Source organism: Caenorhabditis elegans, chromosome X (genome assembly GCF_000002985.6).
Source record: "Caenorhabditis elegans chromosome X".
Classification (NCBI taxonomy): Eukaryota; Metazoa; Nematoda; class Chromadorea; order Rhabditida; family Rhabditidae; genus Caenorhabditis; species Caenorhabditis elegans.
In genome coordinates, this window is record NC_003284.9 from 3,246,605 (window position 1) to 3,262,369 (window position 15,765).

The 15,765-nt window shown below is 35.2% G+C and overlaps 5 protein-coding genes and 2 non-coding genes across 8 annotated transcripts; 5 read left to right on the forward strand and 2 right to left on the reverse strand.

The window, feature by feature from the left end:
- Positions 1 to 437: 437 nt before the first annotated feature.
- On the reverse strand, positions 438 to 3,927 carry pqn-37 (Prion-like-(Q/N-rich)-domain-bearing protein). Its single transcript, NM_076153.5, has 11 exons — positions 3,757 to 3,927; positions 3,069 to 3,203; positions 2,917 to 3,017; positions 2,660 to 2,876; positions 2,463 to 2,609; positions 2,146 to 2,407; positions 2,034 to 2,096; positions 1,228 to 1,488; positions 1,084 to 1,185; positions 947 to 1,039; positions 438 to 770 (listed from the first exon to the last, which is right to left on the reverse strand). Exons 1-11 carry the CDS (start codon positions 3,886 to 3,888, stop codon positions 613 to 615), a joined length of 1,671 nt encoding a protein of 556 aa, NP_508554.3. The 5' UTR covers positions 3,889 to 3,927; the 3' UTR covers positions 438 to 612.
- A 728-nt stretch (positions 3,928 to 4,655) lies between these two features.
- On the reverse strand, positions 4,656 to 4,794 carry F40F4.9. Its single transcript, NR_070652.1, has one exon. It is a non-coding gene; the product is annotated as an Unclassified non-coding RNA F40F4.9 (non-coding RNA).
- Positions 4,795 to 6,195: 1,401 nt separating this feature from the next.
- tba-9 (Tubulin alpha chain) lies at positions 6,196 to 9,665 on the forward strand. Its single transcript, NM_076154.6, has 9 exons — positions 6,196 to 6,376; positions 6,422 to 6,545; positions 6,592 to 6,690; positions 7,723 to 7,895; positions 7,944 to 8,405; positions 8,447 to 8,524; positions 9,015 to 9,131; positions 9,217 to 9,380; positions 9,437 to 9,665. The coding sequence occupies exons 1-9, from the start codon at positions 6,359 to 6,361 to the stop codon at positions 9,570 to 9,572; spliced, it is 1,371 nt and encodes a 456-aa protein (NP_508555.2). The 5' UTR covers positions 6,196 to 6,358; the 3' UTR covers positions 9,573 to 9,665.
- On the forward strand, positions 6,705 to 6,828 carry F40F4.10. Its single transcript, NR_070653.1, has one exon. It is a non-coding gene; the product is annotated as an Unclassified non-coding RNA F40F4.10 (non-coding RNA).
- Positions 9,666 to 10,405: 740 nt separating the features above from the next.
- lbp-3 lies at positions 10,406 to 11,551 on the forward strand (the record flags this gene model as incomplete). 2 transcript variants are annotated; one of them, NM_001392744.2, is made up of 4 exons in its annotated part: positions 10,406 to 10,940; positions 10,987 to 11,168; positions 11,215 to 11,328; positions 11,397 to 11,551. In NM_001392744.2, the coding sequence occupies 4 exons, from the start codon at positions 10,802 to 10,804 to the stop codon at positions 11,457 to 11,459; spliced, it is 498 nt and encodes a 165-aa protein (NP_001379901.1). The 2 variants fall into 2 exon arrangements, with proteins under 2 accessions (NP_001379901.1, NP_001041250.1); NM_001047785.4 differs by having other exon boundaries at positions 10,847 to 10,940; positions 11,397 to 11,459.
- A 986-nt stretch (positions 11,552 to 12,537) lies between these two features.
- lbp-1 (Fatty acid-binding protein homolog 1) lies at positions 12,538 to 13,208 on the forward strand. Its single transcript, NM_076156.8, has 3 exons — positions 12,538 to 12,865; positions 12,924 to 13,037; positions 13,096 to 13,208. The coding sequence occupies exons 1-3, from the start codon at positions 12,554 to 12,556 to the stop codon at positions 13,147 to 13,149; spliced, it is 480 nt and encodes a 159-aa protein (NP_508557.1). The 5' UTR covers positions 12,538 to 12,553; the 3' UTR covers positions 13,150 to 13,208.
- Positions 13,209 to 14,005: 797 nt separating this feature from the next.
- lbp-2 (Fatty acid-binding protein homolog 2) lies at positions 14,006 to 14,866 on the forward strand. The gene is made up of 3 exons (NM_076157.10): positions 14,006 to 14,515; positions 14,572 to 14,685; positions 14,732 to 14,866. The coding sequence occupies exons 1-3, from the start codon at positions 14,198 to 14,200 to the stop codon at positions 14,783 to 14,785; spliced, it is 486 nt and encodes a 161-aa protein (NP_508558.1). The 5' UTR covers positions 14,006 to 14,197; the 3' UTR covers positions 14,786 to 14,866.
- The last annotated feature ends 899 nt before the right edge of the window (positions 14,867 to 15,765 follow it).

Here is a 15,765-nt window from a genome sequence, read left to right on the forward strand (position 1 = left end):
ACGAGATAAGAAGATCAATCTTCAAATAGAAAATTGAATGTGCAAAAAGCGTATAAAACCCACAAAGCTCTGCCTCACCTCAATGCACTGCCAACACTCGCTCTCTTCGCACATTGGCAGCTGCTTTTCGAGGTGAAAAGGTAAAAGGGAGAGTGAGAAATTTTTTAAAAAATAGTAATAAGTTTTAACTTCAGATTTTTGTTTTGTTTTAAATTTTAAAATGAGACACGAAAGTTGAAAATGATTTCGAATTTATACGAAAATGGAAAACTACGAACTAGCCCGTTTGTCTGTGTTATCATATTTACCATCACGTCAAAAAAGGCCCATTTTAGATGATAATGGGTTTTGTGGATCGTTTTCGCTGAAACAATTATTTCTGAGTAACGGGTAGCGAAGAATACCGACAAAACTTGAACGATCGTTGAATGTTGACATTGCACGACATACAAATATTTATTACAATTATTTTGAGAACATGAAAAGAAGGTTTACTTAACATTGAATTCAGAGAAAAAATGTAGAAAATAGGAAAATAAAGATCACAAGAAAAAAGCATAAATACCAAATTACAGAGCTCAGTGACCGTGTTCTATGATTTATGTTTCCATATTAATGCTTATCACCAATTACTAAAGAATGAATTTCAGTACCCGCACGAACTCGACAATCGCAGCACGTTGAAGTTGTGATAACTGTGGGAACCCAGCGTCCGTTATCACGACGGAGCACATCAACGTTTCGATATTGTTGGACACACTCACCCCAGCCTATAAATATCCGAATTTTAGATGAAAACTCTTACAGAATCTAGGAGTTTAGAATACGGATTATAGATCGTTTGCACTTTTTTTATATTGTAATAAAAATACGTGAATTTTTATTTGAATACTTTGAAATAACCTTGCTATGCTATAAGTTTATTTTTCAATTTTTCAACACTAACCTGATAAGCAAAAATCATCTGGCTTACAACTCAGTTCGTTTATGATTCTTGGAAAATAATTTTCTGGTAGTTGTCGCCACGTCCAACAAGACCCTAAACACTCCATTAATTAGTATTCTCAGAACTTTATACTTTACCGCATAACGCTAGCATATCATCTTCAGAATCGCCCCGTTGCATGCAATTTATCGTGAATCTTTTACCAATCACTACAGAAGGATTTGCTCGCTTTTGTCGATCTGAAATTTTTTTTCTGAAACAGAACAAAATTTGGCAGTTACTTTTAAATCCGCCAAACAATCCTCCAAACCAATTATGGTTATTATTGTTTTCTCCAGAACCTCCGCCGCCCCAACCTGGAAACCCAATATTCCCACCGCCGCCAGTGCCACCTCCCCATCCAGGAACTTGTGGAACTTGAGGAACTGCTGGAGCGGGTGCTGGCTGGATTTGAACTGGCGTTTGGGGGGATCCACCACCTCCGCCATTTCCTTGACCATTGCCGTTACTTCCCCATCCACCTTGCCATCCATTTCCGACAGCTGAAAAGCTGATATTTTTGAAATTTTCAATGTGTATCGTAATTTTGTAAAAATGTCGTAAAAGTCCGTTAAAGGAGCACATTATATTCTGAGTAGGTCTTGCCACGATCTCAGTCATAGTGGTAGTCACAGATGGAAAATTTTGTATCGGATGTAGAAAATGGGAATGCGGAAAGTTCAAGTTCTAAAGATCACTGTGCCCCTACATAGCACCGAAAATGTATCATAAAGTTTTTATACAGTTTTTTCTCGATTACTACCTATTATAAGAAACTAAAATAACAAAACAATAGATGCAAAATTACAAGAATTTTAATATAGAATTCATGGTTTTGAAGGTAATTTCAAAATTTCAATGTTTCACCCCGTACCAATAACTAACGAATTAACTGAGTTTGAGTAGTATTCTAGTATAAATGCCTAACTTCAGTTTTCTAATCTTTTTCAAATAATCCTTCCATATAAGTGAATAATGATACAAATTTACCAACATTGGCAGGTATTACACTTATATCATATCTTTTATAATTTTATCAGCAACCTACTATTTTGAATAGGGTTCCTGATTGCTTCAGAAATGGCTTGACCGGCTGGCTCCCAAAATCTTCCTGAACAAAAACGCAGTTTTTTCTCTTTTTTAACCAAAAAATAACTCACCATTCCAGTGATGTTGTATCCCATTGATATTCTGGAAGTTTCTGGGATTTTGAAATTGTTGTTGCTGTTGAAAACGTGGTTGCTGCTGAAACTGTTGTTGTTGTTGCCATGGTCTTTGTTGGAAATTGTTCTGATTCTGTTGTGGAAACTGTCGCTGGGCATTATTTTGAAACTGATTTGCTCTCTGTTGCGCCTGGAACCGGTTTCTCATTGCCTGGTTGTTGCGGAATTGGGTTCTTTGATTTTGTAATTGGTTTTGGTTCTGCAACTTTTTTACGGAAATAAGGCAAAAATTCGATTTTTTTTGAAAAGTATACCTGATTAAAATTTCCCTGCCCTTGCATATTTTGTTGGTTTCTGTTGTTCTGATTTTGGTTCCGTGGACGATTAGGCGAATTTCCATTTTGGTTATTATTATTGTTGTTGTTATTGTTATTGTTGTTGTTACGATTGTTTTGTGGAATCTGAAAATGGTTTTTTTAAGCTTTTGTAAAACTTTTCCCATCTATCCCACTGGTGGAGACGCGGAAGGGGGAGATCCATGATTGGAACGAGACCGCGGAGAAGATGGGGAAATTGTACTTCGAAATTGTTGGCCAGCACTGATAAGACTTTGAATATAGGAAGGAACAATTGGAGGCGGGACCGGAGCAATAATTGGTCTGGCTAAATTATAACGTGGACAAAGATTAGGTTGAACTTGGTTTTGAGGTAGGGGAGATATTGAAGATCTGGAAAATTTTGATTATATCGTCAATTCCCCACTCTAACCTGTAATTGGAAGGGATGAAGCCAAGAGCACCAAGTCTGTGATAAAGCAGAGAAAAGCATTGCATACATTCTTGAGATTGGCAAGAAAATGTATTACTGTTCTAAATAGAAAGGTTTTCGTTCGTACTGGAAGCTTATCGAGCTAAACTTACAATTAAAGGAGCTGCATTGTTGCTATGTTTTGTCAGATCTAGAAAGGATAAAATTGCTTCTTCATAGTTTACAGCAATATATCGAGAATCATAAGATATGCATTGTTGCGATTGTGGATGAATCACGCAAGGACACTGAAAAATTGAAATACTACACGTGAAAAGCGCCGGTGGCTTTTTCAAACCAAAACATAGTTTAAAATTGGAAGCATGCTGCTAGGATTTAACTAGGTTTTGCAATTTTTGCGATTGAAATTTTATGATTTGTTGGTCTGCTAAATATTTGGGTCTGCTAAACATTTTGGGTCTGCTGATTGTTTTCTTAAACAATTAAGAAACGTTTAATTGAAAATCCATCAAAATCTTGGAGTGAAATATGAGTTCAACTCTCCTCCACGGGAAAATTTTTTGCAAATTTTTTCGTCCCAAAAAAAAAGAAAAAAAAACCAAAATAAAAATTTTGAATTTTTGGGGGAATTGATATGGTAAAAAATAATTTTAATGTAAATAAAAACTAAAAAAATAGGTGTTCAAATTTGCACTTTTTCACATTATGCATCATTTTTTTTCCTTCTACTAATTTGTATTCTGATTGTGAAAATGTTTAAAATAATTTCTACCGTGTGACGAAAACATGCTAAACAACTTGAGACATTAAATCAAGAACTTAAGAACAACACAAGTTTACCTGCTGAATTTTATTTCCTCGTGTCTTTTGTCGAACGACATCTTGAAAAACATCGTTGGTTGCCTGCCGTTTCACAGTATGGCCACTTGAAAAAACGATGAAAATTGAAAAGATGAGCACAACAAGCCTCATCTACATTTACAGTTGTTTCCAAACAGATTTGTGCTGAAAAATGTTTTTTTTTATTTCAAAGAAAACGAAAAATTTTGTAGGACAAGAAAATACGACGTTTACTGACTGTCTAGTGCATTAATCTATGACCTAGTAAAAGTTAAAGTTAACTCTCACAATTTCAGTATTCTAGTCATGAATTAGTGATACAAAAAATGTATCCAAAAAATATATCCAGTTCTTACTGGATAACAATTATTCTAGAAGCGACTTTTTTAGAAACATCTACAAAAAATGAAGGATGAAATATCAAAGATTAATGTAAAAGAAGATAACGGTAATAGGTTCTTAAGGTCAAAACACAGGTTCCTTATCCGAAAGTGTAAAGCAGAAAATAAATAATTGAACAAGTCTTGAACCGCTTTTTGTGATTTCTTCTCATGACTAGTGTAAGGATGTAGTGCCCAAGGACATACACAACCATACAATAATGACTTGATAACGGATGAAAAAAGTTTTAAAATGGAATATTCAGCGAATATAAACAGGCCATCAGTTTGCTTCAAAAACTGTTCGCCTAACATTTCAACCAAAATCAATGCTGTTTATTTTTTTATTTCATTCCAATCTTCGGTGTTTTCCAACACCGACAAAAAAGACGGAAGGAGTGACGGCACTTTGAAGGTGAAGCGTAAGTTCAAGTGACAGCAAGAATTAATTTTCATTACTATAGATGGGCGATGATCGGACGAAAAACTGGAATTACGTACACTTTGCAACAGCTTGTAATGTGTGCGTGTGTGTGTAATTTGGTAAAGCGAATATGTTTCAATTGGGTTTCGGATAGTCTGTGAAATATGAACATGTCGGGAAGGGCAGAAAACATGTCTTTCACGCCTATAGGTGTTTTCAAAATTGAAAACCATAAGACATTCAAAACTAAACGAAAATTGGGGAAATGTTCTCTTTTTTAAATAAAGTATATAAAGTACGATTAAAAGTTAAACTAGTCGAATTGTCTAAATTGGTAAACACTTCAAATTGGTTTGTACTTGTAGGGTAAAAATTAGAAAAGTAGAAACGACCACACAGTAATAGCAAGTCATGCAAAAATCTGATGAACATGTCGTTTCCATCTTTGTCTCTTCTTGATACTTTGATCAATTCGCAACCTTGAAATGTCTACAGCACTTATGTTCTTCACTGCATCAAAATCAGTTTTTTTTTCAGACTAATTTAAAACAGAGAAATATTTAAAAGTCACAAAGAAAAGACTATAGTTGCAGTTTTGTAACAGGATGTTGATACGAATGGAAGGTCAAATGATATTTTTGAAAAATACCAAAAAACCCACAAACTTTTTTTTTTTGAAAACAAAAAAAAATTGAAAACAAGCAAGAGTATAGACCATATTGTATTTAAATATAGTTTTGCTTTTTCCATTGTTTTACGGCAAAACTGTGGTGTAAATTGTTTGAATTTTTTTAAAATTAATTGTTGGGAAAAAATGACGTCCGGAAGAGGTTACAAACCGTCCATTTTTAAATTTCCGTCAAAAAAAAAATTTCGGCGAACCATAAAGTTTAAAAATATTCTGAATAATCTTTTCATTAAAAACATGTATAGTATTTCTACTGTAAAATGTTTCTTAATGTAGAGTAACGGCAATGGGGTACTCAAGAAAATATCATTACAAAACTTTCCAAAACAATTTTTGAAAAAACTTCATCGACTGTGAAAAACTGGCAATTAATGCATTTTTGCCACTTTTCCATTTTTTTTTAATTTTTAATTATAATATTTGGTCACGGTGGTGCCATGTACACTTTTTAAAGCAATTTAAAAATCGCACTGGCGCTACTCTACTACCTTTGATGGATTAATCATAGGGTTAACACATGAAAAACTATTCTATTGCTATTACTATTCTTAGTTTAAGACATATTTTTTCAAGCTTGAAATTCCAAGAATCCAAAAGTCTTATTATGTAAAAAAACGATTGCAGAATTTTTGAAATTATTAATAAAATTTGATTGGATATTTTACCTTATTTTTCTGAATGTTAAAGTTGTCCAAATTTTTAAAACCTTTTTTTTAAATCCTAATACATATCATCTTTTTCAGATCCCAATACATTTCATGACAACTGCCAAAATTGACATCGTTATTTACATCTTAATAATTCCCTCCGGAAAACTGATTCATCTTCAAACTCTTCACATAATCTTATGTGGCGTGACACACACATTTCTTTCCTCATCATTTCTGAGCCACATCACATCTACATGGTCTGAACATGGGTGCGCCAGAGACGGCAGAGAGACGTCGTGGCACGAAGCGTGCGGCGGGCACACACCGATTACCTACATCCTGAAAGCGCCGCCCTCCCCTTGCCTCGTCGTCTTCAATTTTGAATCCCCATTTTTCGGGATTTGGATTTGGATTCGCATTTTGATCTTGTTTTTGCTATTACTTCTTCGAATTCTTCAGAATGGTCAACAATCGCTCGGTAAGTTATTTTATAGAAAATGTAGTAAAACACGTGGAATTTCAGCGTGAAGTGATTTCAATTCACGTGGGCCAGGCTGGAGTTCAAATGGGAAATGCCTGCTGGGAGTTGTACTGCCTGGAACATGGAATTCAACCTGATGGAATGATCAATGAAGAGGACAGCTTAGGTAGGTCTGGATAATGAAAGATGTGCTGTAATACCTCTTTTTTCAGGTGTGGACGACGACTCATTCAACACATTCTTCTCGGAAACGATGGCTGGCAAGCATGTACCACGCGCTATAATGGTCGATTTGGAGCCGACCCCGATTGGTAAGAAGCGGGAGTGTTGAGCAATTATGTGGGAGACTAGTAGCGGTGCGCGCGTGCTTGACAAAGCAATTGTGCATGCGGAAAACGATCATTGTCTTGATTGATGCTCTACCCTTCAAATGGTGTCGATTATAAAGCTATTGGAAGCGATTCGAGCGTGTTGTGTAGAACGGAAGAGTTTAGGAACTTTCAAAGTGTGAATAGTACGAGGATTGTACTATGGTGCTCAGAAAGAAGTAGAATATTGTTCTGATCAAACTTACTTCTGAAGGAACAAGTCTAAGAATTTTCCGTCAGTGCTGTTATTTCGTTACACATGCTCAAAACAATTTAATCAAATTTTGGAAAAAAATGGAGTAGATTACAAAAGGTTTTTAATGTGAAAATACATTTCCGGAGCCTCATAAAGAAGGCTGAAAAATTTAAGAAAAGTAAAAGAAACTTTACATCAGATTGAAGGATAACACTCTAGATTTTCCAAAATAACAAATTAACGTAATTAAGATTACGAAATAGCGCTTTAAATATTTTGAGATTTTTTAAAATTTTTATTCAAACTTGCAACATTACTTGAATAACCACGTGGAATCAGAAAGTCCCATTTCGCTTTGATCTTCGAAAAATGCGGGAGGTTAGACGCAGACTTTTCAACTGATTTCGGATGGTTAAGAGTGAGCTGACGTCACATTTTTTTGGGCAAAAATTTCCCGCATTTTTTGTAGATCAAACCGCAATGAGACAGCCTGACACCACGTGAATAACGCCATAAGATATTTTAAGAAGAGTTGAATATCTGTATTGATATACGTATAAAACAATAAATAAAAAATTTTATAGTAGGAAAATGTATACCAAGATTTAAAAAAAATGGACTCACCACCGTAATCTTGCAGTCACACACCACAAGTGCCAAGAATATAGGAAATGAATATGAACACGACCAAACTACTTTTATGTATGATTCATATCTATAATCATCCTGTCCAGACTGTATAATCATTTTAACTATCTTGTCTACACTGTCATTTATAGATGAGATTCGCACCGGAACATACAAAACCCTGTTTCACCCGGAACAGCTTTTGACTGGAAAAGAAGACGCGGCCAACAACTACGCCCGTGGGCATTATACTATTGGAAAGGAAATCATCGATGTTGTTATGGATCGTGTACGGCGTCTCGTCGAAAATTGTAGAGGGCTGCAGGTATAGCCAAAATTAATACATAATAAATATAATTTTATTTGTTTATAGGGTTTTCTTGTGTTCCATTCTTTCGGTGGAGGTACTGGAAGTGGGTTTACAGCTCTGCTGATGGAACGTTTATCAGTGGATTATGGAAAAAAGAGCAAGTTGGAATTTTGCATTTACCCAGCTCCGCAAGTATCAACTTCCATGGTGGAGCCGTATAACTCTATCTTAACAACTCACACAACTCTTGAGCACTCCGATTGCTCATTTATGGTAGATAATGAGGCGATCTATGATATTTGCCGTCGAAACCTGGACCTTGCTCGTCCGACCTACACCAATCTGAATCGACTGATTGCGCAAGTTATCAGTTCAGTCACCGCATCACTTCGTTTTGATGGCGCTTTGAATGTGGATCTGACAGAGTTTCAAACTAATCTGGTTCCATACCCAAGAATTCATTTTCCTCTGACAACATATGCCCCAATTATTTCCGCTGAAAAAGCATACCACGAGCAAATGACGGTAAGTGTTCAGAGAAGGCTGGTCTAATTGCTATAGTTAAGGTTGCTGAAATCACCCAACAATGTTTCGAGCCAGGAGCGCAAATGGTCAAATGTGATCCAAGAAGAGGAAAATATATGGTGAATTTATTTCGCATATGGCACATAAAAAACATTCCAAATGAATTGCCAAGTTTCTGACAGAAAGTTGATACTGTGTAAAAAAGTTGATGCTAATAGTAAGCTCAGAGAACAGTTTTTCCTATTGTGCCAAAATGACCAAATTTTTTCTAACAATTTTTATTCCGTTTCAAAATGTGGTCTCACTTTTTTTGAAAGTCGTGTTTTTTTGGAAGAACCTACGTTTCAAATATTAATATTAAAGCATTGTAGGGGTTCTCAAAATGTGCCAAAAACTCAGTAATTACCACTTTCAAAAAATTTTTTGTAAATTGATACTTGCCACCGGATGGCAAATTAACATTTGACCCTAATAAAATATAAGAATATTGAAAATACAAAACCCGATCTCAATTAGAAACAGTATTCAATTTCAGGATAAATTTCAACAAAGTTACAACAATCCATTTTTTGCAATTCGGCCCCGTTATCTAACTTTGTTTAATTGCAGGCTTGCTGTTTACTGTACAGAGGAGATGTAGTTCCGAAAGACGTCAACGCTGCAATTGCATCAGTTAAAACAAAACGTTCGATTCAATTTGTCGACTGGTGCCCAACAGGATTCAAGGTTACCTCTTTTTCCATTCTTCACGTTTTCGATTTCATAGTTTTTCTTATCTTTGCCCATTTTGCCACAAATCACAAATCTACAGGTCGGCATCAACTACCAACCTCCAACTGTGGTCCCTGGTGCTGATCTCTCAAAGCTCCAACGCGCTGTGTGCATGCTCTCCAACACAACAGCTATCGCAGAGGCATGGGCTCGTCTTGATCACAAGTTTGATTTGATGTACGCGAAGAGAGCATTTGTTCACTGGTGAGTCAACGCATCTGGCAATCGGGCGTTTTTTAATTTATTTTTTTGGATTTTAGGTATGTTGGTGAGGGCATGGAGGAAGGAGAATTTAGCGAGGCGAGAGAGGATTTAGCAGCATTGGAAAAAGACTATGAAGAAGTTGGACTGGATGCAGGAGAACCTGATGAGGAGGATGATTACAGTCATTATTGAGGAAGCTTACTTACAAATTGCAATATTAGAAATGATGTTTGACAAATATAAATATTAAAACTTTGAAATCAAACATAAATATTTAAATCTAAAGTTCAATTGGATTTTTCAGTACTTTTTCAAGCTGTGTAAGATAGTGTAAGTGTAAGATAATATGATGTTGCAAAAAACATTCTAAGTATAACTGGAATTCAATGTTATAGAATAAACGTACAGAGTTTGTACATATCATGAATACAAAAACTCTATTTTGTAATACTGTCGCGCTCATGGAAACCATTCAAATTGGAATTCCAAGGAGAATTATCATCAATGGAAAAATTATTAAAAATGCAGACTTACCAATAAAAAACAGGGCAAAAGAAACAGTGAAAAAAATTCGAATTTTAGTAATTTTTTGAAAATGTTCTAAACCGGTCCTTTTACGAAAATTGTATTGTTCAGCGACTTTCGGTTTTTCCAGGTGTCTAATCGTTCCTTTTCTATTCGTTTTATTTATACGTTTCAGCACCACATTTCCGTATTCTTCCATTTTTTCAAAGACAAATTTGCAGGAATACCCTTGGTTTTTGTAATCTTTTAGAAATACATTTAGCTTTTGGAATGCGGATTTTTTTCTTCATATTATCGTTTCCCCCGTTCCACAGTTTTCTGTTTGATCAGCTTTCTCCAGCCTCAGTTTTCAATTTTTATTTCTAACCTCTAACCGTCATAAATCAATTGTATGTAGTTGCTACTTCTGTGTGCTAACCAAATGTATTATCAGTTTTCTCCGACCGTTCTGCGCGGAGTCATATTATGCAAGTGATGATGGTGCAGAACAACACTGATAACAACTGTCCGACCACTACTTCATCTTATCATTTCTTACGCATCCCGTTTTGTCAGTTCTATTTGAATATATTAGTTGTAATAGCAGAGTGTTTTCCTTTTATTTTAGTTGTTTTTTCTTATTCTCCAGTTGTGTTAATTGTTTTTTTTCTAACTTTTTTCCAATCTTTCCAAATTCCAATGTAATATATTTTGTGCATTTTGTGTGCTCCAGAGTACACTCAAAGCATAGGGCTATGAGGCAGATGCTCACAATTTCGGATCTCAATGATACCGAGCCATTGGGCCTATGTAATAAATCAAGTGAAGAAGAAGAATATAGATAGATCTAACCCCCAAGATAAAATCATTGTCCATCTGCTCTTGCGACCAATCGATTCTTCATACATTTACTCGTCATGAATCTGTACTTAACTTTATTCTCCTTTTGCTTTTTAGCAATTATGGCTGAGGCGGCTTCTGAAATTCCAGAGAAGTTTTTTGGAAAGTATGATCTCGACAGAAGTGAGAACTTTGACGAGTTCCTGGCTGCTAAAGGTAAAAATAATTGATAGTGTACATTTAATAGTAATTTTAATTACAGGAGTGAGCTGGTTTGTGAGACAAATGATCAAATTGGCAAAAGTGAGCAAGGTGCTGGCCAAAAATGAAACTCCTGGAAAATACAACATGGAAAACTTGACTTCAAAGAAGAATACACTCTACCACGGGTGGGAGCTCGGGAAAACTTTCGAGGCAGAAGGCCTTGATGGAGTTGCACACAAGGTTTCAAAAAATATTCAAGTGTCTTAAAAATATTGTTATATTTAAGATTACCTTCTCCTTCAAAGACGGAGTTTTGTCTGAGCACCATATCCGACTCAACGACCCAGAACACAGCGCGGAGACGTACTACTACACTATCGAGAACGATCAACTTGTCATGGTGTGTACTTCGTTCTCTTTTCCTTTTTTCCATTTTACAACTTCTTCCACTAATTTTCTCATTTTTAGAAAATGGTCAACAATGGAATCACGTGCCGTCGTTGGTTCAAGCGATCGACCGGAAAGAAGTAGAAATTATAAACACAACATAAAACTGAGCTCTTCACATTATTAATCACAGATGTTTATTTTTTCTGTCCTTTTAAATAAACAATTGTCCCTTTAGACTTGCTCTGCCATTTTCAAAAATTGCATGATCTCACAAAAAAAAACGAATGAACAGATGGAGGTCAAACATCGAAAGTGGACATAGAACAGATTAGCCAAGGTACAAAGTAGATGGGTCTATTGTAGCCCAATAAAACGTGAGAATCGTATTGGCCAATTTACGGGAAAGGCCATCTGGAAAACAATGATCTCTAATATGAATTCTGTCATCTGGGAATAGGGCTCAAACATTTGAAAACCAGAAAAAAAAACAATTTTGTGTCTTAAAAATTTTAGCTAGTGTTGAAAGTTTAAAAATATTTTTGAAAAATTGTGTTTTATGGGATCCTTACAATATTTTTTCGTTTTCATTTTGAAACCAAAAAAACCCAAAACCGAATGTACCGAAATTCTGCGGCAAAAAAACTTTTTTTCTGAAGTCGTTTTCTTTTTCTGTGGGTCGAATTCTATATGAATAAAAATTTTCATAATTTTTTCCGGTAGTTTTTTTTGGTTTTCCAAAGTCCCAGCCCTGCATGGATTGTGTTTTGAACTGCAGACCTGAAGACCTGTTGCCGTATTCAATGTTTGCTGAAGAAATGGAGAATCATACTATAGACTATGAAAGATAATGATAACATAAAATTATATCAACCAAATAAGGAAATTGCAATTCGATTCGCCTTAAACCTTCAACGAAATTATTTTGAGTTGATTGTTCGGTCTTCCAGGACCCGATTCATGCAACTACTCTCTTCAAAAATATCCGAACTGACCCCAACACACGGAACAAAAAAAATCTGCCCCGAATCATTTATGCTACACTCTCTTTCGATACCCATCCGAGTCCAGCCGTCCATCTCTGCTAATCGTCAGCGCAATCGACATGTGGGCTGCACTTCTTGCCGTACAATGTTGTTTACGACTGTGCAAGTAGGCGGGGTCCACGCAGACGACGTCGACACACAGCCCACAGTCCTGCCAAGACGTCAGTCGTTCATTCATCGACCTAGCCAACCATGTGCGCTAAAATCGCTCTTCTCCTGGTTCTTGTTGGAGCTGCTTCAGCTGCTGTTCTCCCTGATAAGTTCTATGGAACTTTTGACTTGGACCATTCCGAAAATTTTGATGAGTATCTCACTGCTAAAGGATACGGATGGTTCACTCGTAAACTTGTCACTTTTGCCACATTCAAAAAGGTGTTCACTAAGACTTCCAACAAGAACCTCTTTGACTACTCCAACTTGACATCAAAGAAAGACGTCCATTACAAGAATGTCCAACTTGGAAAAGCCTTCCAGGGAGAAGGACTTGACAGCACCAAACACGAGGTACGCTTTTGCAAGTTTTCAAGTAACCTTTCAAATTGATTAATTAATTAATTTTCAGATCACTTTCACCCTCAAGGACGGACATTTGTTTGAGCATCACAAGCCACTCGAGGGAGGAGACGCCAAGGAAGAGACCTACGAGTACCTTTTCGATAAGGAATTCCTTCTTGTGGTAAGTTATAAACATTTTTTAAAAACCAATTTCACATTCTCATGATTGTAATTTTCAGCGCATGAGTTTCAATGGAGTTGAGGGACGCCGATTCTACAAACGACTCCCATAAATATTCAGAAACTATTGTAATTTTTGTATGAATTGATTTCTCAATGTACTTTTTTTGCCACTGATGTATTTCAAGTTTCAAATAAACTGAAAAGTTAGATCGATTCTGTAATGTGATATGGGGCAAAAAATAAGAAAAATAACGCGGTTCTTTTGTGATTCATGCTGCATAGCCCTCTGAAGTTTTTTGTTTGGGAAATGTTTTCACTGGTTTAAAAATGTACATATTAGGAGTTCTAGAAAGCAAAGTTGATTAAAATTTGAATTTTTGTTAACGTGTAAAAGTGACACAAGTGTTAAAAAGAAAATTTTGCACATTGAAGACTTGAAATTAAGAATCAAATTATCAGATGAATTGAACCTATGCTGGAATCAAAACATGAAAGTTCGATTGCGCCGTGATATTTGCAAAAACGTAATTCAAAACACAAAAAGGACACAACCAGTTTAAAATTTCGGGTGGGTCAAAATCCAATCACTTTTCGGTTTTTTTTTTTCGATGTTGTGTTCGAAAGTTTTCTATAAAATGGAGTTTTTTCTACTCTTTCGTATGCTCTTTTTTATTTTTTTTTTCCTGATTTTCACATTTAATTTCTGAATAAGGTACCATTAAATAAGAACCATTTCTCAAAATACATAGTTTAATAACTAAAATCATTGGATCTTGAGGACCTCATTAAAAATATTTTTTTAAGTCTTAAATTGTTTGATGTGCAGTCAAAAAACGTAGCAGTTTTCTTTTCAATTTTCTTAACGCGTTTAAATTTATTTCGACAAAATTCATTCTGCATTTCAACAAGTAATCGATGAATTGTTTTCGTTCGGTCTCTTAAATTTTGTTTATTATTAGCTTCCAGGTGTTGTGAGGATTTTTGAAAATCAAGTAAGTCCGATCATCAATTTGTTGTTGCCATCCGTGCCGTGACCCTATATTACACACGTGGCTGACCTCAGTTTTATTGTGTTGTCGATTGAGCAACTGGGCGGAGTCTTGATCAATCTTCATTTCTGTGGACACTTCAGTCATTCAGTCATTGACTTGAACAAAAATGTCTTCGAAATTCCTCATCTTACTCGCATTTTGTGGAGCTACCCTTGTGGCTGCCGAACAGCTTCCAGAAAAGTTCTATGGAACCTTCGACTTGGATCACTCTGAAAATTTTGATGAGTACCTCACTGCCAAAGGATACGGATGGTTCACTCGAAAGCTTGTAACCTTTGCGACATTCAAGAAGGTTTTTGCCAAGAATGCTAACAAAAACCTCTTCGACTACTCCAACTTGACATCGAAAAAAGATGTGTTCTACAAAAACGTCCAGATCGGAAGCAAGTTCGAAGGAGAGGGTCTTGATAACACCAAGCACGAGGTGAGTTCCATGCCATGTACTTTTTATTTTATTTTTATTTCAATTATAATTTTCAGGTTACCTTCACTCTCAAGGACGGACACTTGTTCGAACATCACAAGCCACTTGAAGAGGGAGAATCCAAGGAAGAAACCTATGAGTATTACTTTGATGGAGATTTTCTTATTCAGGTAAAATTTGGTCAATCTATTTGACATACATTTTTGTTAATTACAGAAGATGAGCTTCAACAATATCGAAGGCCGCAGATTCTACAAGAGACTCCCATAAAAGTTTAAACTTATTCTATTGAAATTTTCTTAAATTTGCAATTCAATTTCATTTCCGAAAAAAATAAATTTATTTTCAAGCAATCTTCTGATGTTTTCAATTTGGAATCTTGGTGGAATGTATTATCCCAATTATTAGTTTTTAATTTTCTACAGATTAAAAAATGAACATGTTGAGGTAAGAAACTTAACACTAGAGTATGATCTCGCTGCCAAATTCTGCAACAACCATTATTTAAACTACAGTTGTCGTTTTCTTTATGTGATTTCATCTAAACGTTGAGTAGCACCAGTGGGAAATTGGCAAAAAACTACGCCTATGGTGCCAAAAGGACCAAATATCAATAATTTTGGAAAATTGTTCATTTACTGTTGAAAAGTGACTCCGTTATTGCCACTCATAATTTTGAAAGTGGACCAAAAAAATTTTCTACTATTTTTACACATTAATTTTGTTTCAATTATTTATGCAGAGATAAAGATCACTTAGCACCTATATTCTACATGTTCTATCATACAAAAAAAAGTGCCATTAATGTGCTAAAAATGTGCTGAAAATGTGCTAAAAATGTGCTAAAAATGTGCTAAAAATGTGCTAAAAATGTGCTTGAAATGTGCTAAAAATGTGCTAGAAATGTGCTTGAAATGTGCTAAAAATGTGCTAAAAATGTGCTAAAAATGTAATTTTAAAAAAAACTTTCGTACAAGCTATTATACTTGATTGGCATTTTTTGGTATTTTTGACTATGCTAAACAGTTTTCTGAAATAAAAAAGAATGACTCCATATGACTTTCCAGGACTTTTGAATTTTTGAAAAAAACCAGCTTTTATATATTTTTATCATTAAAAAAAAAAAACTTCCGTACAAGCTAATATACTTTGATTAGCATATTCTGGTATTTTTGACTATGCTAAACAGTTTTATGAAATAAAAAAGAATGACTCCATATGATTTTCCCATACTTTTGAATTTTTGAAAA